This window comes from Erythrolamprus reginae, chromosome 5 (genome assembly GCF_031021105.1).
Source record: "Erythrolamprus reginae isolate rEryReg1 chromosome 5, rEryReg1.hap1, whole genome shotgun sequence".
NCBI lineage: Eukaryota > Metazoa > Chordata > Lepidosauria > Squamata > Dipsadidae > Erythrolamprus > Erythrolamprus reginae.
The window spans coordinates 102,566,656-102,588,424 of NC_091954.1; the positions used below are offsets into that span (position 1 = coordinate 102,566,656).

The 21,769-nt window shown below is 43.4% G+C and overlaps 1 protein-coding gene across 5 annotated transcripts in view; it reads left to right on the forward strand.

Moving 5' to 3' along the window:
* ECT2 (epithelial cell transforming 2) overlaps positions 1-21,769 on the forward strand; it is an 81,904-nt gene that overhangs the window by 33,103 nt on the left and 27,032 nt on the right. For all 5 annotated transcript variants that reach the window (XM_070753647.1, XM_070753648.1, XM_070753644.1 and 2 more), the window contains 5 exons: positions 1,879-1,975; positions 5,234-5,315; positions 8,799-8,877; positions 10,378-10,497; positions 21,590-21,728. In XM_070753647.1, the coding sequence (XP_070609748.1) occupies positions 1,879-1,975; positions 5,234-5,315; positions 8,799-8,877; positions 10,378-10,497; positions 21,590-21,728 (517 nt within the window). The remainder of the gene's footprint in view (positions 1-1,878; positions 1,976-5,233; positions 5,316-8,798; positions 8,878-10,377; positions 10,498-21,589; positions 21,729-21,769) is intronic.

The following is a 21,769-nucleotide window of genomic DNA, read 5'->3' on the forward strand; positions in this document are numbered from 1 at the left end:
TCGGTCAGGTCCCATAGATTTGGCTTTCTCCAGGTCCCGTCAACTAGACAATGTTGCTTGGCGGGACCTAGAGGAAGGGCCTTCTCTGTGGGGGCCCCGGCCCTCTGGAACCAGCTCCTATCCCCGAGATTCGTACCGCCCCCACCCTCCTCACCTTCCGCAAGAGTCTAAAGACTCATTTGTGCCGCCTATCAACTGCTTGCCTCCTGGCCGATAAAAGAAAGGGATGCTTGTTTAAATGGAAGTGACTGATTTTTAAATGTACTTCGGTTTTAGACCAATTAGTTTTCAAATTTAATTGGATTTCAGAAGTTTTTATTGTCGTTTATATGTTGTAAGACGTCCCGAGTTCTCGGAAAGGGGAGGCATATAAATCGAATGAATGAATGAATGAATGAATGAATGAATGAATGAATAGCTACTTGTAAACACAAGTTATCCTCGTAAACACAAGTTATCCTCGGGTGATCTTGGTCATCAAGAGACAATTAGCTCCATTATGAATCTTCGTTTTACTTTGTTTTTCCTTTTTCCTGTGATTTTCACATGATTTAATTTAATAGGCCCATCAGAAGAATCCCCACAAAGCTAATCGTTTCCTATGTGTACATCAGAAACCAGTGCAGGGGGTTAAAAATGGATGAACTCTGAGGCTATTAAGCTGAAAAGTAACCTCAATTTCTCAACCTTTTATATCCAGAACAACTTAGTAATATTTACAAATACAGTAATATTTGGCTCCATGCTACATTGTAACCACTATTTTGCCCATTTTGTTTTGGTGTAGACTCAAAATTATCTCTTTGGATCTAGACCTATATCTCATTTTTAAAAAAAAAAAAAAATTCTGCTTGCTTTATTTGTTTGTTCTTGCCAGCATCGGACAAATAAGAGTGTTTAGGCATTCTGTTTTTCTCTTTTGAATACAGTGTATTTATTTATTTATTTATTACTTAGATTTGTATGCCGCCCCTCTCCGAAGACTCGGGGCGGCTCACAACATGTAGAAACAAATCATAAGTGAACAGACAAATTTAAAAATATTTAAATATTTAAAAAACCCCATATGCTAACAGACGCGCACCCAGACATACCATGCATAAATTAAACATGCCCAGTGGGAGATGTTTCAGTTCCCCCATGCCTGACGGCAAATGTGGGTTTTAAGGAGTTTACGGAAGGCAGGAAGAGTAGGGGCAGTTCTAATCTCCGGGGGGAGTTGGTTCCAGAGGGCCGGTGCCGCCACAGAGAAGGCTCTTCCCCTGGGGCCCGCCAACCGACATTGTTTAGTTGACGGGACCCGGAGAAGGCCCACTCTGTGGGACCTAATCGGTCGCTGGGATTCGTGCGGCAGGAGGCGGTCTCGGAGATATTCTGGTCCAATGCCATGAAGGGCTTTAAAGGTCATAACCAACACTTTGAATTGTGACCGGAAACTGATCGGCAGCCAATGCAGACTGCGGAGTGATGATGAAACATGGGCATACCTAGGTAGGCCCATGACTGCTCTCGCAGCTGCATTTTGCACGATCTGAAGTTTCCGAACACTTTTCAAAGGTAGCCCCATGTAGAGAGCATTACAGAGTATTATAAGAGAGCCCCTGCTACTCAAATAATTAACGGGGAATGAGAAATAAAATTAACAGTGAAGAAAGACCTGGCTTTCAAACTACCGATTTAATCATTTTTACATAATAATTTAGTAAATACCTTCCAGCAAGGTTCCCAGATAAGCAATTAACAACCTATGTAATATGTCAAACTTAACCACACTTGTAAGCGTGGGAGACACTGACATTGCAGAATTTTGTTTTGTTTTGTTTTTAAAGAAAATTTGGTTCCTTTCTAGAAATAATGCTACAACTTCTCTCTCAATAGATAAATCAAGCTAAGCCAGAATGTGGTCGCCAGAGTTTGGCAGAACTCCTTATCCGGCCAGTACAGAGGCTGCCCAGTGTTGCCCTTCTTCTAAATGGTATGTTCAGTAGCTGTTTTGTCCAGGGGTTGAAGTAATGAGTTAGCATTTGTAGAGCAAATCAAATCTGGTTATCTGAAGGACTATCACTTCCCGGTTACATCCACCCAACCCACTTGAGCGGGAAGATAGGGAATGTTGTGGGTCACGTCTCTTATGGAGAAACATCTGGCAGGACCCAGAAGAAGGGCCTTTTCCGTGGTGACTCGTTCCCTTAAGAACATCATCCCTGCCCTTTGCAAGGCTCTGAAGACCTGGTTTTGCCAATGGGCCTGAGGATGGAGCCCATCAAGTGACTAATATGATGACTTGTTTTAGGCAAGGGATGTGGAGTTATTTTTATTCCTTTTATATTGTATTTTTTTAATTGATTGTAAGCCACCTAGAATCATTGAGAGTGACTTAGCTCTCCATATAAATCGAATGCATGAATGCTTTGGTATAATTTTTGCTGGGTAAGTCCAATCGGGTCTGATTTCCTTAAGAAATGAACTAGAAAAATCATCTATAGATTCCAGGCGTATGACGTTTATTGCGTTCGTAAATAATTTGTTTTAATCAATGTTTATTTTCAGTATTAATTTAATTGTAAGGTTTATGAACTATAATTAAGATAGATAACGGCATGCGCCTTAATAGCTACTTGACATGCTCTTTTAGTATGTGGGCCTTGAAGTTCTTTGTCATTAAGAAACATCTATTTCAACAGCAAGGAAGCTAAAGCAGAAATGGTTAAATAGATTGTTCTATTCTAAGAAGGGAATATATATATTTAGGTATTATATTTGGATATCCCTTCTGGATTTTGTGCTTGTGAAAAAAAAAAGGAACATTGCCTTTGGTTTTGTTGATTAGATAGATTCATTGTTATAGAAATGGCTAGTTATATATTAATGTGTAAAAGTAAAAAGCTGAAGTTGTAATGTAGCTTGTACTTGTTCTGTCCCAGCAATGAACCCTCCCAAGAAATAGGTCCACAAACACAGATTTGACAAGATTTAAACATGTAATTCTAATAGTTTAGTAGCAGAAAGGTTTAAATGTGTAAAATGCATCAGCAAAGCAAGGAATAAGTCTGTTCGGTCTTAGCTGTTCATGAGAATCTCGAACAGAAAGCCAAACTCCCAAATAGTTCTGTTTGATCACACATCTCTCATTAACATGACTCACTCTGAGTTGGCAGGGAGCCCGGAGGCAAAGATTCCACTTTCTCAATTTGTTATTCAATATAAATAGTCCAAGACCAAGATCCGAGCTGCCATCTGGCATGTTCGAAAGTTGGCTTCTGCAGTGACTCGTCAAGTGGCTCACCCTTATATAGCCAAAAGGTGTGGCCAATTGTTCTACAGATCTATTCACGCAGAGACCTCCTCTTGCTCAGCCACTCATGCCTTCTGACACTTTTGCGTACCCTAACATCAAGAAGAGATTCTTCTTCTTCTGAGTCGCTCATGTCCACCTCTGGAGGTGCCAAAGGCCCTGGTTACTTTCAGCTTCTGACCCCACATCCTCTTTGACCACCTCGCTCTCATGTTCGGGTTCCAGGTACATTGACCTAGGACAAGGATAGGCAAAGTTGGCTCCTCTATGACTTGTGGACTTCAACTCCCAAAATTCCTGAGACAATCATGCTAGCTCAGGAATTTTGGGAGTTGAAGTCCACATGTTATAAAAGAGCCAAGGATACCAACTCATACCCTCCTCTCAATTCTTGGCACCGGACCAGAATATCTTCGGGACCGCCTCCTCCTGCACGAATCCCAGCGACCGGTTAGGTCCCACAGAGTCGGCCTTCTTCGGGTCCCGTCGACTAAACAATGTCGTCTGGCGGGACCCAGGGGAAGAGCCTTCTCTGTGGGGGCTCCGACCCTCTGGAACCAGCTCCCCCTTGAGATTAGGATTGCCCCCACCCACCCTGCCTTTTGTAAGCTCCTTAAAACCCACCTCTGTTGTCAGGCATGGGGGAACTAAAACATCTCCCCCTTGCCCATGTTGTTTTGCCATTTGATTGATTGACTGTGTGCCTGTTTTTTATATATATTGGGATTGTTTTATGAATTTTTTAACTTAAAATTGTAATTAGATTGGTGGGCATTGGATTTGTTACTATTTACTATTTTATTATTGTTGTGAGCCGCCCCGAGTTTGCGGAGAGGGGCGGCATATAAATCCAATAAATCTAATCTAATCTAATCTTAGAATCCATGATCAGCTGTGTGGGATGCAGATGGGCCACAACAGTACCATGCTATAAAGAGTCAGAAGTCAATATCTTTTACTTTCTTCCCTCATACTTCATGTTTTCTTTCCCTTAATTGCTTTCTTTTATTTTTCTTTGTATTTTATACTTTGACAAAACATTAAAAGTTGTATAAAGATAAAGAAACACAGAAGCTTCTTCAATCGCAATTGCAAGCTTAAATCAGATATAACCCTTTAGGCCTAACTTGCCTCAGATTATATACTTTAAAATACTACAGGCTGGTTTAATTGTAAAAAGAATGTGCTTAATGTGAAGGCCCCTAATGGCTAATTAAAACTGACTTTAAAAACACGTGGAGGAATATTTAACTGCAAGAGAGAAATGATGGTAAAAATCAGTTCATTTAAACTTTCAGAAGTACATTTAAAAAACAGGTTTTTTTAATTCTAGAAAGTGCAGGCCTGGAAAATCATGCTATGAATGTTCTGCTTTGTCTCTGTCTTCTCCAATCTCCCTTTTAACCTGCAATTGTACACTTGCTTGTTGTATTGTGTTGTGATCTTCCCTCTGTTTATTTACATATTCCCTGTGACGGATAACTCCCCATTTCCTATTTTTTTTCTTATAATCCTATGCAATAGATTAGGGAGAACACCTTATTAAAGTTCACTGTTTTGAGTTTTGAGGTAAATCAGTTCATTTAAACTTTCAGAAGCACATTGAAAAAACAGGATTTTTTAATTCTAGAAAGTAAATGAGGTAAATGTAGGTTTGATGTAGTTTTTGCTGTAGTCCCATGCTCAAGAGGTCCCCCCCCCCACTTGCGAGTGAGATCAAAATGCATTTGGTAAATATTTGAATTATTCTCCCCTTAGGAAAATAGCTGAACAGCTACGGTTGTAAGATTTCTGCCTCATCAGCACGCTAATTTCAATTGCTAAACTCTTGAATTCAAGTAGAGAGATTCGTGTGGCGACAGGCTCTCAGAAAAGTCCACTTTTAGGGCATCCCGTGAAATGTTGTTATGCACAGTTGCCCTGTTTTCAACCTTGCAGACCTCAAGAAACACACTGCTGAAGACAATCCTGACAAGGCCACCCTAGAGAGCGCCATTGAGTCGTTAAAGGAAGTGATGACGTAAGTCCAATGACTCTAGTTGACGCTCGTCTCAAAATCCATATAACATACGACTAGCGATGTTCAAAACCTTCTGGGTCCAAACTATTCTGGGTGCAGAACATAGGACTTCGAGGGGTGGGTTGCTGCATCAGAATACAGTGATCCCTCGATCTTCGCGGGGGTTGCGTTCCCAGACTGCCCACGAAAGTCAAATTTCCGCGAAGTAGAGATGCGGAAGTAAAAACACCATTTTTGGCTATGGCCGCACAAGGAGCCGGGCTTGAAGTTGGGGGCGGGGAGCGACGAAAGTGCGGAGGCCGGCAAAGATTGTTTTGAATGTCGGCCGCCCTCGCCCCCCTCAGCGCCTCCGTCCCCCTCGCCGCTCCGCCCCTCTCACCAGCTTTCTTGGGACACGGGTCCTCCTGCAGCAGCGCTGGCGGCTATGGCTTCTTATCCTCCTCATTCAGCTGCTAGCCGCTCTGAGCGCTTTGAGAATGCCCGCCCCGCCCCTCTCACAGTCCCTTAGCTGAGAGCGCTTTCGTCCCAGCTATCAGCGAGGAGGTTGCAGGAGAGGTGGGGTAGGCGTTCTCACAGAGAGAGGGAGAGAGAGAGGGAGAAAGAGAGAGAGAGAGAGCAAGAGGGGGGAGAGTGGAAGGTAGAGAGAGAGAGAGAGAAATGATAGAAAAAAGGGGAGAAAAAAAGAGAAATGAGAAAATGATTAAAGCACAGAATGACAGGAAAGAAAGAGAGAGAGAGAAGTGACTCTTGGTGATGACGTATGACGTCATCGGGTGGGAAAAAACGTGGTATAGAAATATTTTTTAATTAATATTTTTTGAAAAACCGTGGTATCGCCGTTTCGTGAAGTTTGAACCCGTGAAAATCAAGGGATCACTGTACTGGGGGTTATTTTGTTTTGAATACGAACTGGAGAACAGAAGGCAGAAATGTCAAGCCGGGGAGTGTAGGGGGAGGTCCAAAGTGGGGGGGGGGGGGAGGGAAGAAGCTTAAGACTGGGACGTTTCCTTGGTGATGGTTGTGTGCAGCCATTGGCAGCCAGAGAAGATGAGCAAGCTGGTGGGATAGGCTGAATTTGGATTTTTGCAGGAAGGAACGGATGCACTGGCCCCTCCAAAGACGGGCTACAAGAATGGTGGAAGGTCTTAAGCATAAAACGTATCAGGAAAGACTTAATGAACTCAATCTGTATAGTCTGGAGGACAGAAGGAAAAGGGGGGACATGATCGAAACATTTAAATATATTAAAGGGTTAAATAAGGTCCAGGAGGTGTTCTGTCGAGCTCTCTGGTAGAATCCTCCCAAAAATGCACAGATACAATTTCAGACACACACATGTTTGAAAATTCAAAACAATGTTCTTTATAATGAAAATTCACTTAAACTAAGCCCTCTTTTGGTATAGCAAAAAGCACTCGTCTCCAAACAAACTCGAAATTTGTACAAGTCCCTTATCAGTTCTGTGATACTTAGCTTGCAGCTGTGAGGCAATTCACAGTCCTTCTTCTTTCACAAAGTGAAACACACTTTGCTCTGGTTTAGTTTCAAAGCGGGGAAAAATCAGCACACAAAAGGTCAAAGTCAGTAAAGCAGTCACGAAACACAACAATCAGATAATCCTCCACAATGGCCAAACCCACAGGCTGCTCTTTATAGCAGCCTCACTAATTACCACAGCCCCACCCAACCACAGGTGGCCTCATTTTCTTTGATAATAATCTCTCAGTTGTTGTTGCCTATGCATCGCTCTCCGCATGCGTGGCTGTATCATTAACTCTTGTTCTGAATCCAAGGAGGAGCTAGATAATTGATCTCCTTCTGAGCTGTCTGCCCCACTCTCCTCTTCCCTGTCACTCATGTCTTCTTGGTCAGAGGAGCCTTCATCAGCAGATTCCACGGGGGGGGGGGCAAAACAGGCCTGCAGCATGTGGATGTCTCCCCCACATCCACAGTCCTTGGGGCAGGAGCTGGGCCAGAGCTAACCACAACAGGAGGGAAGTGTTTTTAATAGGAAAGTGAACACAAGAACAAGGTACACAATCTGAAGTTAGTTGGGGGAAAGATCAGAAGCAACGTGAGAAAATATTATTTTACTGAAAGAGTAGTAGATCCTTGGAACAAGCTTCCAGCAGACGTGGTTAGTAAATCCACAGTAACTGAATTTAAAGATGCCTGGGATAAACATAGATCCATCCTAAGATAAAATACAGGAAATAGTATAAGGGCAGACTAGATGGACCATGAGGTCTTATTCTGTCATCAGTCTTCTATGTTTCTATGTTTTTATGTTACATTAGTGGCTGAGTAGTAAAGAGAAAAGATGGGAGGGAGATCTTTTAGAACAGCAATCCCCAATATTTCCCACTATGCAGGGGGAGGAGATGGTCCTGTGCGAGCGGCAGCCACAAATGCAGAGCTCCATTTGCACACACGCAGTTTGCACAGATGGAGCTGCTCACGCAAGCACAGCTTCCGCGTTCTGGTTCCAAATGGGCCGTGGCCTGGTACTGGGACATAGCCTGGGGGTTGAGGACCCTGTCTTAGAAGGTATGAAGTGGGTAGACCAGCACAGAGGCCAAATGGGGATTTGAGGGACATAGCTTTGTCCTATTCACCTTGAAAAATCACTCCCAAGTTTTTGTGTTGACGGAAAGACAGAAGAAGCAATGTTTTCTGGATTTTGTTTTTGCTCAGTTAAAACCATCTTGAAATGGTTTTATAGGACTTTCAATACTTGATGGCTTCAGACCAAAAATTGTTTGGTTTTTATTTTGCCCATGCCCTTGTAAATTACCTTGGAAGTAGTACACATTGAGTTTTCATAGCTTAATAAGCTATATGGAATGCATCGGCAAGCTCTGTGCACTGATGACTCCTTCCTTATATTTTAAAAGCTGCAGGTGGTTATCGTTTTGATATTTGTGAATGGCTGCTAACTGCAGTTCAGTCCAAGTAAACCTTAGAGTCAGGCTAAAAAGAAGAATCTTCTTAAGTTTTCCTGGAATCTCACAATTTCTAATCTCTACTCTTTAGTGTAATGAGGGATACCTGATTTCATAAAAGTCTTCCTGCTAGTGATGCAAAGAGATTATCATTTCTTAAGATGCTAGGGTATGTTTTCTGTAGAACTTGAACGAGTGAAAGCTGAAATATAAACAGTGAATGAAATCACTCAAATTAATGCCGAATGATCTCTTCCATGGAGGGTTCATTAGAAACATAGAAACATAGAAGACTAACGGCAGAAAAAGACCTCATGGTCCATCTAGTCTGCCCTGATACTATTTCCTGGATTTTATCTTACAATGGATATATTTTGAATCTCATATTTTAAAATAGAAAAGAGGGAACAGCCAGGGAACTTAATCTTTGTCTATCATCAGCTTAAATAGTTTCTCAAGTTTGGGGCCAGTTGCTTTTTGCATTTATATCGGTCCCACATTTTTCACCAGCATTTTCCCAAACTTTTTTCTTTCTTTCTAGGCACATTAATGAAGACAAAAGGAAGACCGAAGGTCAAAGACAGATTTTCGATGTTGTTTATGAAGTAGATGGTTGCCCGGTAAGTAATGGTGTAGCACCCCGTTATATTTCAAAAAAATGTAATGGTGAATTTGTGCAAAACGGAGAGTAAAAGGGGTACATGATTCCAAATTTAGAATTTTGAGAACAAATGGTGGATACCCACAAGGATCGTCTGTAGAAATCATAGACAATCATAGACATTTTCTGCGCAAAGCTGTTCTGAGCTAGGAAAATCTCTCTGGGCACAACGCCTCTGTTGTTCAGAGATGGTATTTGTGTTTATTTTTTATAGCAAATTTCTTGTGTATACAAGCACAAAAGATTAACTTTACTAATTAGTGTTACATAGTAAATAGTTAATATATAACATATATATATATATGTTGTGAGCTGCCCCAAGTCTTTGGAGAGGGGCGGCATACAAGTCTAATAAATTATTATTATTATTATTATTATTATTATTATTATTATTATTATTATTATTTATGAAGACCTGGATTCTGGGAGCAATATGCTGGCTCTGTTAAAAAGTGCTATTGCTGTTTAGCACTGCAGCTAGAGAATTCTGGGAGTTGAAGTCCACAAGTCTTAAAGTTGCCAAGTTTGGGGATCCCTAGTCTAGGTCTAAGTAGGCTTATAAGTAGGCAGCTTCCAAAGCTGGGGAAAGACTCCCCATGACTTTCATCTGTTAAGTAATTGTGTATATGGGTCAGGAGGACACTAAAGTCATATTCTGTGGTTGTGCAAGGGAGCAATATTCTTTGATGTTGACTAAGGTACAGTGGCTAAGTCTTGGAGGAATTAAATCTAAGCTTATTTTCCCATTCAGATAATATAACAGCCATCAGACGCTGATTCAAGCTTTCTGCGGAATCAGATTGATTAGAGCAGGATACAATAGATAAATCTTCAGCATGACCCAGGAAATAACAGCTGGGTTTCATCAGTATTTGGAAGTCAATTCATCTTCTACTAATGTACCCCAGTGGCTTTATTTTAGATGTTGATTAGCATAGAGAAGAGCACCAAACCCTTGGGTAACCAAGACCTTGACATCTGCTGCTCCAAAGTGATGTGCCAAAATTGCCTACTCAGGTAGGGGCAGAATCACTGCAGAATAGTGTTTTCAAAATTTCACAGTTGAGGAAGATACGGTAGTCAATGGTTTCAGAACTAAAGGGCTGCCTGGGATAAACAGATCCATCCTAAGATAAAATACAGAAAATACAGAAAATAGTATAAGGGCAGACTAGATGGACCATGAGGTCTTTTTCTGCCGTCAGTCTTCTATGTTTCTATGTTAATAGTATTTTCCAGCCTCCTCTGGGGCCTAAATCCTGAGAAATGCAATATATTCCTTACCTAAGAATGAGACTTTATTCCATGTTTAAGGACCCTTATTAGGTGCGCTGTGCTGCAATAACAATTTGTGTGTCTTGTGATGTGGAGAAGGTTCTCTACTTTTTATCATTATTTCTTGGTGATGCAGCAACCTCCCAACTTTTTCTTTTTAATGAGCTTCTCCTATGCCCAATAGGCTAACCTCTTGTCGTCTCACCGATGTCTAATTCAACGCCTGGAAACGGTTGCACTTGGGGACGACCTCTGTGACAGAGGGGAGCAGGTCACCCTCTTCCTTTTTAATGACTGCCTGGAGGTAAGTCTGCAGTGACTCATTTGGCTGTGACATCTTGAGATGACTTGCAACTTGGAGGAATAAATAACATCCAAACACCTGGAATCTGTGAAGGGCAACTTGAATGCCGCTGTTTCTTTCTCTCTCTCTCTCTCTCTTTTTTTTGTCCTCGGTGGAAGACATTGATTGTGTTCTGTAGCAGGCACTCAGCCGGTAAAGTCTGCTGGAAAAATTGTCACAGAGGGTGCTTTTTCCTCTGCGGTCTTAATGCTTTTTAACTCAATTCTGGGCATTGCTGGGAATGCCAGGAGAACTTGCTGCTGCTATGACTTGCTTACAGGCAAAGAAAGCTGTGGCCAGAAGAAAAAGAGAGGCGATTTATTTATTTAATTTATTTATTTGATTGATTGATTGATTGATTGGATTTGTATGCCGCCCCTCTCCACAGACTCGGGGCGGCTAACAACAGTAATAAAACAGTGTATGACAATAATCCAATACTAAAAACAGTTAAAAACCCATTATATAAAAACCAATCATACATACAGACATACCATGCATAAAATTGTAAAGGCCTAGAGGGGAAACTGTATCTCAATTCCCCCATGCCTGGTGGCAGAGGTGGGTTTTAAGCAGCTTACGAAAGGCAAGGAGGGTGGGGGTAATTCTAATCACTGGGGGGAGTTGGTTCCAGAGGGACGGGGCCGCCACAGAGAAGGCTCTTCCCCTGGGTCCCTTTTTAATTACTCAAATTGTCATTTGAGTAATTAAAAAGGCCTTTCAATCCTGGCCAAATGAAATACAGTGGTACATCTACTTAAGAACGCCTCTACTTAAGAACGTTTCTAGATAAGTTCCGGGTGTTCAAGATTTTTTTGCCTCTGCTTAAGAACCATTTTCTATTTAAGAACCCGAGCCCGGAAAAATTTCCCAGGAAATTTGAGAGTGGAATGAAGGCCCAGCCAGTTTCCTGCCATTCCCCCTTTAATCCTGCCCATCTCGGGCTTTTCTGGGCTTGCAGAGGAGCCTTTCGGAGGCGCTTAAGGAGGCTTTGGCAGTCCAGAGCGAACAAAGCATTTTCCTTTCTCTGGGCGCTTGGAATAAACCTCTGCCAGCGCCCTGAGAAAAGAAGCGCTCCCTTTGCTCTGGGCAGCGACTGTCTTCCTCCTCTTCTTCCTCCTCCTCCTCCCACCCAAATTCCGAGCTTTTATTTCTTTCCTAATGGGTTTGCATGCATTATTTGCTTTTACATTGATTCCTATGGGAAAAATTGCTTCTGCTTACAAACGTTTCTACTTAAGAACCTGGTCACGGAACGAATTAAGTAGAGGTACCACTGTACCGTATTTTTCAGAGTATAAGACACACTGGAGCAACTTAGTTTGGGGGGAGGATAATAGGGGGAAATAATACCTACTAGGTATTCATCTGGTTAGTGTCCTTAGTCTTGTTAGCTTCAGCACATTATTTTATTCCCTGGTTAGGGCTGAAAAAAAATCTGAGAGAGTAGCCATGAAAGCAAGCCTGCAAAGACTTAGGGGTGGAAAAAAAATACTTCTTCAGAGTGGCAATGAAAAAATCCTGCAAGCCGGGAAGATCATTAGCACCTTCTTAGGGCTGAAAAAATAAGCTTTGAAAAACAGATTCTTGAACAGATGCCATAAAAACATGATTTTTCCAATAAATCTCCCAACCCAATAGTTGACAACTACTCCCCCCCCTCTCTCCACACACACGATTAATAAAAAAAAATATCTGCCTTGTAATGGCCCTTGCGTGGGGCCAGGAGGCAAAAGAAAAGCAAAGTTGCTTCCTCCAATATTTGGAAATACCAGGGTGATTTCAACAGAAAATCAACCATATACATATACAACACACACACACATACACACACACACACACACACACACACACGTAATGTTCTGTCGGGCTCTCTGGTAGGCTTCTCCCAAAAATTCACAGGTACAAATTTCAGACACATACACGTTTGAAAATTCAAAACAATGTTCTTTATAATGAAAATTCACTTAACCTAAGCCCTCTTTTGGTATAGCAAAGAGCACTCGTCTCCAAACAAACTGGTAATTTGTAAAAGTCCCTTATCAGTTCTGAGATACTTAGCTTGCAGCTGTGAGGCAATTCACAGTCCTTCTTCTTTCACAAAGTGAAACACACTTTGCTCTGGTTTAGTTTCCAAGCGGGGAAAAATCAGCACACAAAAGGTCAAAGTTAGCAAAGCAGGCACGAAACACAACGATCAGATAATCCTCCACAATGGCCAAACCCACAGGCTGCTATTTATAGCAGCCTCACTAATTACCACAGCCCCACCCAACCACAGGTGGCCTCATTTTCTTTGATAATAATCTCTCAGTTGTTGTTGCCTATACATCGCTCTCCGCATGCGTGGCTGTATCATTAACTCTTGTTCTGAATCCAAGGAGGAGCTAGATAATTGATCTCCTTCTGAGCTGTCTGCCACACTCTCCTCCTCCCTGTCACTCATGTATTCTTGGTCAGAGGAGCCTTCATCAGCAGATTCCACCAAGGGCAAAACAAGCCCGCAGCATGTGGATGTCTCCCCCACATCCACAGTCCTTGGGGCAGGAACTGGGCCAGAGCTAACCACAACACGTAAGAACCTGAAAAGAGACTTGAGGCTCTTCAAGTTTTGTTGTCCTTCTCTACTGTCTTTTCACCCTAACATCCACTTGATGCCCAACAAACCACAGAACGTGCTAGATTGGTTTTCTATTCCTGGTGGATTGATGGGTTGTGATTTACACTAATATAATTCATTAGTGTCTCTGGGTGATATTTACAGTTTTGGAACTGTTTCAGGCTCTCAGGACAGGGCCTCAGCCGCCTGTAAATTCTCATGGGACTTATTTGTGTTTAATGTAAATCAGTAACAGGTCTATGTCAGGTAGTTCTGTTTTGCTGCTTCCTGGGCTCCAAAAATGTCCACACAAGCAGCTATAACCAGAAATTACTGAGCTTGGGGAATACAAACTAATCAAGTTTCAGAGGCTCGAGTCTAGCACAGGGGAGGTCATAAAACACATGTTCATTATGGTCTGTCCAAGTTGCATCATTAAGGATGTATAGCCTTCCATGCAAATCTTCCCTAAATAGTCAAGAGTGAATCTGGACCCAGTCCTTCCTCTGCGATGTTAAATACTTCAGCAGATGGCCTACTGAATTTTAATTGCCAGGACCATAATACTGTGTATGGGTTGGAGTTGCTGGTTGCAAAATTCAGTTACCTGAGAACCTCAATGTTCACTTGAGGTGGGGAAAGAAACAGCCCCAACTTTTCTTGTTTTGTTCAACATACCTGTCTTGCTTTTTTATGCCACTGAAGGCTGCCACGAGGCTAGCATAAAACGTAGCTCAAGTAAAATCATAAAAGCAAAAACAATAACATTGATGAACAGCAAACTGGAGTCTCCAGGTGAAATAGAAAACCCAGTCAGTACAGTAAGGTTGCCAACATTTATTTATTATTATTTATTTATTAATCAGATTTGTATGCCGCCCCTCTCCGCGGACTCGGGGCGGCTCACAGCAATAATAATACAATGTAAACAAATCTAATATTTAAGTTAATTTAAAACCCCAATTTAAAAACCAATCATACGTACTAACATACCATACATAAATTTTATAAGCCTAGGGGGAGGGAAAGTCTCAATTCCCCCATGCCTGATGACAGAGGTGGGTTTTAAGGAGCTTACGAAAGGCAAGGAGGGTGGGGGCAACTCTGATATCTGGGGGGAGTTGGTTCCAAAGGGTCGGGACCGCCACAGAGAAGGCTCTTCCCCTGGGTCCCGCCAAACAACATTGTTTAGTTCAGTGATTTTCAACCTTTTTTGAGCCGCGGCACACTTTTTACATTTACAAAATCCTGGGGCACACCACCAACCAAAATGACACAAAAAGACAGTAAATATTATTTATTTATTTATTTATTCAATTTTTATGCCCCCTTCTCCTTAGACTCAGGGCGGCTTACAACATGTTAGCAATAGCATTTTTTAACAGAGCCAGTATATTGCCCCCACAATCTGGGTCCTCATTTTACCCACCTCGGAAGGATGGAAGGCTGAGTCAACCTGGAGCTGGGGATGAGATTTTAACTGCTGACCTTCAGATTTACAGTATTTCTACATGTATTTATACATAGAACATACAATCCCATGTAACATCCCCTTATAAATACAGTCAATCATCAATCATCCCTCCTCAAATTTATACTACTGTCTCATTTCTGTCTCTCCCCCCGCCCCTTATATGTCTGTGTGTACTCAAACCATTTCCAAAACCAGGTGAGGGCTGGGGTTTTATTCTCTTTTATTCTTTTCAAAAACAGGTGAGGGCTGGGGTTTTTTTCTTATTATTTGGGTGCTTTTTACCATATGCTTCAAGAATCACCTCTCTCTCTCTTTTGTTTCTCCTCTCATTCTCTGCCTCAATCATTTTCTCATTTCTCCTCCCCTTTTTGTTCTCATTTCTCTCTCTCTCTCCTTTCCTCTTCCTATCTGTCTCTCTTGCTTTCTTTTTTCTCTCTCTCTCTCTTTCTTGCTTTCTTTCAGTATCTCTTGCTATCTCTCTTTTTCTCTCTTGCTTTTCTTCTCTCGTGCTTTTTCTTGTTCTTTCTCTCTCTCTGTTGCTCTCTCTCATTCTCTTATTTTCTCTCTCTCTCTTTTCTTTCTCTCTCTCTGTTGCTCTCTCTCATTCTCTTATTTTCTCTCTCTCTCTCTTTTCTTTCTCTCTCTCTTAGTCTCTCTCTCTCTTGTTCTCTCTTATTTTCTTTCTCTCTCTTGTTCTTTCTCTCTCTGTCATGCTTTCTCTCTCTTGTTCTTCCTCACTCTCTCTCTCTCTGTTGCTATTAGCACTCCGGATCGGGCAGGCAGAGACATCGACGAGAAGCCATGGGCGCGAGGGGGCTCCAGAGAAGGAAGGATCGGGCGGGGGGGGGGCTCCTGCAAGTGGAAGCCTCAGCCCTGGAGCCCCCTTGTGCCCATGGCTTCTCGTCGATGTCTCTGCCTGCCCGATCCGCGGGAGTGCTAATAGCGGCGGCGGGCAGAGACATCGACGAGAAGCCATGGGCGCAAGGGGGCTCCAGGGCTGAGGCTTCCACTTGCAGGAGCCCCCCCCCCGCTATTCCCGCCGCCGCCGCTATTAGCACTTCCACGGATCGGGCAGGCAGAGACATCGACGAGAAGCCATGGGCGCAAGGGGGCTCTAGGGCTCAGGCTTCCACTTGCAGGAGCCCCCCCCCCGGCTATTCCCGCCGCTGCCGCCGCCGCTATTAGCACTTCCACGGATCGGGCAGGCAGAGACATCGACGAGAAGCCATGGGCGCGAGGGGGCTCCAGAGAAGGAAGGATCGGGCGGGGGGGGCTCCTGCAAGTGGAAGCCTCAGCCCTGGAGCCCCCTCGCACCCATGGCTTCTCGTCGATGTCTCTGCCTGCCCGATCCGCGGGAGTGCTAATAGCGGCGGCGGGCAGGAGCCCTCCCCCCGCTATTCCCGCCGCCGCTGCTATTAGCACTCCGGATCGGGCAGGCAGAGACATCGACGAAAAGCCATGGGCTCCAGGGGGCTCCAGGGCTGAGGCTTCCACTTGCAGGAGCCCCCCCCGCTATTCCCGCCGCCGTCGCCGCCATTAGCACTCCCACGGGCGAGGGGGCTCCAGGGCTGAGGCTTCCACTTGCAGGAGCCCCCCCCCCCTGCTATTCCCGCCGCCGCCTCTATTACCACTCCCGATGCCACAAGTGAAAGCCTCAGCCGCTACTATTGCCATCCCGCCGAGTCCCAAGCTCACCTGCTGCAAAGAAGGAAGGCACGAAGAAGAAAGGCGCGAAAATGAAGGTGTGAAGAAGCAAACCGGGACACTCAACTTCCGGTTTGGAAGCGGAACTTTGCGGCACACCTGACCTTGTCTCGCGGCACACTACTGTGCCGCGGCACAGCGGTTGGGAAACGCTGGTTTAGTTGATGGGACCCAGAGAAGGCCAACTCTGTGGGACCTAACTGGTCGCTGGGATTCGTGCGGCAGAAGGCGGTCCCGGAGATATTCTGGTCCGGTGCCATGAAGGCTATGTTGGCTATGACCTTTATAGGTCATAGCCAACACTTTGAATTGTGACCGGAAACTGATCAGCAACCAATGCAGACTGCGGAGTGTTGGTGTGACATGGGTGTATTTAGGTAAGCCCATGATAGCTCTCGCAGCTGCATTCTGCACGATCTGAAGTTTCCGAACACTTTTCAAAGGTAGCCCCATGTAGAGAGCATTTCGTACATGCCACTGGGCATGTACCAAAAATATGCAGATGTATCAGTTCTTTAGTTAAAACACGCTTACTTGTCTTCAAAGGTGTTAGATCTAGAGCTGTTAGAAAAACCTTCATATGGCGTAGGCCTTGCTCTCGAGTTTATAATAAAAATTACACATTGGAGAAGAAATAAGATAAAAGCCAATTCAAATATCTGTTTGTCGATTTCAAAAGTGTAGAGTAGATTTAGTTCTACATTGTAGAGTTGAGAAAAGTTGCTTGGGAGAAAGATAGAAAGCACGGTCCTAAGCACTGGGACAGAATATTCTAGTTCAGTGATGGCAAACCTTTGTTTTCCTTGGGTGCCAAAAGCACGCATGTTTGGGTTGCTGTGCACCTGTGTGTGCCAACATCTATAATTCAATAATAATAATAGTAATAATAATAATAATAATAATAACAACAACAACAACAACAACAACAACAATAATAATATTTGTATGCCGCCCCTCTCCGAAGACTCGGAGCGGCTCACAACAGTAATACAAAATACAAATCTAATGTTAAAAGCAAAAACAGTTTTAAAACCCTTAATTAAAAACAGTCATGCAACCCAAACAAACCATACATAAAACAGAGCAGCCGAGGGGAATCAATTTTCCCATGCCTGGCGACAAAGGTGGGTTTTTAAGAGTTTACGGAAGGCAAGGAGGGAAGGGGCGGTCCTAATCTCTGGCCGGAGTTGATTCCAGAGAGTCGGGGCTGCCACAGAGAAGGCTCTTCCCCTGGGTCCTGCCAAATGGCATTGTTTTGTTGACAGGACCCAGAGAAGGCCAACTCTGTTGGGATTCCTCTTACGTGCCCCCGTGCATGCGCACGAGACCTCCCCTGCGATGCCCCGCCCCCATCTGCATATCCCACCCTCCGCTGTTTCCTAACTTCTGGTGGGCCCAGTAGGCCCGTTTTTTACACCCTCCCCAGGCTCCAGAGGCTTTCCTGAAGCCTGGGGAGGCAAAAACGTCCTCCCCCATCTTTCTGGAGGCTGAAAATGCCCTCCCAGAGTCTCTGCCCAAGTCAAAAATCTGTTGGCGGACGCACACATGAACGCTGGAGCTGAGCTAGGACAATGGCTCAGGTGCCAGCAGATATGACTCTGCAGGACACATGCCATAGGTTCACCATCGCAGTTTTACTTCTTTGTTGCAGCTTGACGAAATGGCTACTGTGAGATATGACCAACAGAGAGAGGAAAATGGAGTTTTTCCGTCTTCTAAAGACAAATGATTAAAAAAGTACAGCAGCTCTCTTGGAGCAGGCCATATAACAACCTGGATGTCAATAGCTTCTCTGTGGTGGATGAATATGAAATGAGGTGAAGTGATATATGTAGTCAATGTCATAGGAGAGGAAGAGGGAAGAGAAAAATTAGGAATTAGAAATCTTAATTCTGTCAATGCTGTTTCACAATCTTGTAAAGCGTTTCTAGTTCTTAGCGTTTCCAGCCGTTTCTAAGAAGTGACCTGTAATATGTTCAGCCGGCTTATGACACAAGCCTTCAATTAAAGGGAAAAATAGCCAAAGCAGACACACACAGGGGAGAATGCAATTAGAGTTTCTTTATCCAAACAGTGTGGTCGGGCGGTAGGAAAAGCAAGTAGGATGCTTGGCTGCATAGCTAGAGGTATAACAAGCAGGAAGAGGGAGATTGTGATCCCCTTATATATAGCGCTGGTGAGACCACATTTGGAATACTGTGTTCAGTTCTGGAGACCTCACCTACAAAAAGATATTGACAAAATTGAACGTGTCCAAAGACGGGCTACAAGAATGGTGGGAGGTCTTAAGCATAAAAGGTATCAGGAAAGACTTAATGAACTCAATCTGTATAGTCTGGAGGACAGAAGGAAAAGGGGGGACACGATCGAAACATTTAAATATGTTAAAGGGTTAAATAAGGTTCAGGAGGGAAGTGTTTTTAATAGGAAAGTGAACACAAGAACAAGGGGACACAATCTGAAGTTAGTTGGGGGAATGATCAAAGGCAACATGAGAAAATATTATTTTACTGAAAGAGTAGTAGATCCTTGGAACAAACTTCCAGCAGACGTGGTTGGTAAATCCACAGTAACTGAATTTAAACATGCCTGGGATAAACATATATCCATCCTAAGATAAAATACAGGAAATAGTATAAGGGCAGACTAGATGGACCATGAGGTCTTTTTCTGCCGTCAGTCTTCTATGTTTCTATGTTTCTAAAAGAGAAGCAAAACTCCCTTTTTAAATTCAAAGGGATTTTTTGTACAAACAAAGCCCACTTGAATATAGTAAAATAACAAAGACAAGAAAGAAATCCAGGCAATAAACCAGTAACTGAAATTCGTAAAAGCCACTGTTTTTTCAGAAGTTGTAAAACTCGCAATGATTTATATCCCAAAGTCCTGAAATCCAAACAGAATCCTGAATCAGCAAGTTGTGGTCCAAACAAGTACAATTAGATAATCTTCCACACTGCGAGGCCAGCACGCTGACAATTTAACAGCAGCCCTAATTACTTGAACCCCACCCAACCACAGGTGGGCTCACTTATCGCCTGTAATACTTTTGAAGCTGTTCTCTCCTATGCATAGCTCTACGCATGCGTGGGTCTATCATTGTTTCCTCATCCGAATCTAACGAAGATAAGGAGGATTGGCTTCTTCCTGGGCTGTCTGCCAAGCCCCCCTCTTCCATCTCACCGACACTTCCTTCTTCAGAGGATAATTCACTGGCTGACTCTGTCGTCAGCAAAACAGACCTGTGACCTGTTGATGTTTCCCCCCCATCCACCTCCTCAGTCCTTGGGGCAGGAGCTGGGCCAGAGATAACCACAACATAATAAGGGTGCCATCACTGTGAACATAATAGCAAGCACAAAGTGTATAGAGTTTAATGGGTTCAAACAACATTTGATTACATACTTAGCTTGCAGCTGTGAGACAATTCACAGTCCTTCTTCTTTCACAAAGTGAAACACACTTTGCTCTGGTTTAGTTTCAAAGCGGGGAAAAATCAGCACACAAAGGTCATAGTCAGCAAGGCAGGCACGAAACACAAGGATCAGATAATCTTCCACAATGGCCAAACCCACAGGCTGCTATTTATAGCAGCCTCACTAATTACCACAGCCCCACCCAACCACAGGTGGCCTCATTTTCTTTGATAATAATCTCTCAGTTGTTGCTGCCTATGCATCGCTCTCCGCATGCGTGGCTGTATCATTAACTCTTGTTCTGAATCCAAGGAGGAGCTAGATAATTGATCTCCTTCTGAGCTGTCTGCCACACTCTCCTCCTCCCTGTCACTCATGTCTTCTTGATCAGAGGAGCCTTCATCAGCAGATTCCACCGGGGGCAAAACAGGCCTGCGGCATGTAGATGTCTCCCCCACATCCACAGTCCTTGGGGCAGGAGCTGGGCCAGAGCTAACCACAACAATATTCAGCCACAGTTTTATTCCATACAGTATCAACCTTGTGAACTTTCAAGCTTCCTGTTTCCACTATGTATTCAAGATGGGATTAATTCATTCTTTATATGTATTAATATGTTACGGTGTAGGTGTATACATATGTACCCTGTTTCCCCAAAATAATAAGCCCAATCAGACTTTTGAGTGCATGGCAGTAAGGCCAAGCACTTACTTCAGGCTTGAAAAAATTTATTAAATAGAGGCTTATTTTCAGGGAAACAAGGTTTGTATATAGCATTCCTATATGTGTGTTATGTGTATGTATACTTCTGAGAGCAGGCAAAAGAATTTCATTTTTAATGTGTGCCAGAGTGCCCACAGGGGGGAAAATGAAAATCATTCCTTAGTCTCTGTTCTTTTATTTCCATTCTTTGATAATCCTTTTTCCAGTTGTTGTACTCACTTGACTGTTTCTTAAATCTACTTGTCATAATAGCTGTTGGATTTTGATCAATACACACTAGCGATGGGTGATAGGTGAAATTATCACTTCTGTGATTTGTGAGCTGTATGTTATGTACATGTTCAATAGTTTAGTGAATTAAAGATTGCAACCACTTTGTCCAGAAGTGTGTGTTTTAGTGCTGTACGTACTTTGGGTTCTACATGCGTACTGCAAATCACTTGGTTGTCAAGTTGATGCTTTTCGGCTGAGGTTCCTGTGTCTGCAAAACTACATTATTTGATTATAGTTATTTCTTTATCAAGATGGCTGACAATAATATTGAGAGCAGCCTGGGAGAATCTCCTGCGAAAGTGCAGATTTTGTTATTTGGCATATTTGCAGAGCATTAGCCTCAGATCTAGGCCACTGGGCATCCTGTTGCAAGATAATATGGATTGCACATCCATTGGCGTAGGCTCAGTGGGAAATGGATTAGGTGAACTATAGTCTCCCAAAGCCTGGATGGCATTAGATTGCCTAACTCTGCTCTCAAATAATTATCTCTCCCTCCAGACTTACGTATGCTTGCATAGACTGGATTTAAAAATGGAAGGGATATATTTAATTAGCATTCCCTGATTCAGTGCTCTGCTACTGGCCATATGCAGCTTGGGGACATTTTGTGAGTACAAGGCAGAGGAGGAGGAAAAGAAGAAGGCAGCATGCAGTGTTCAAGAGAACATAAAAACCTCCAAATTACTCCCATAAAAGAGGGGGCCGCCTGGCATTTTGAGAAGAAACTATAAACCCGTATGGTTGCAACTGCTGAGGCTTTTTCGAAAGCCACCGTTGGCTGCAAGAAATTTGCCATCTTAAAGGTCTTTTGTGAACGTTGGAGCTGCTTTCTCACGGAGGGTTTATTTTGGTTTGTGACAGATTGCGAGGAAACGGCACAAAGTCATCGGTGGCTTCAAGAGCCCGCACGGCCACACCAGGCCACCAGCCTGCCTCAAGCACATCGCCCTCATGCCTCTGTCTCAGATCAAGAAGGTACTAGACGTCCGAGAAACAGAAGGTTAGAATATTTTCAGTGAATTGGGAGGGGAAGGTAGGCTT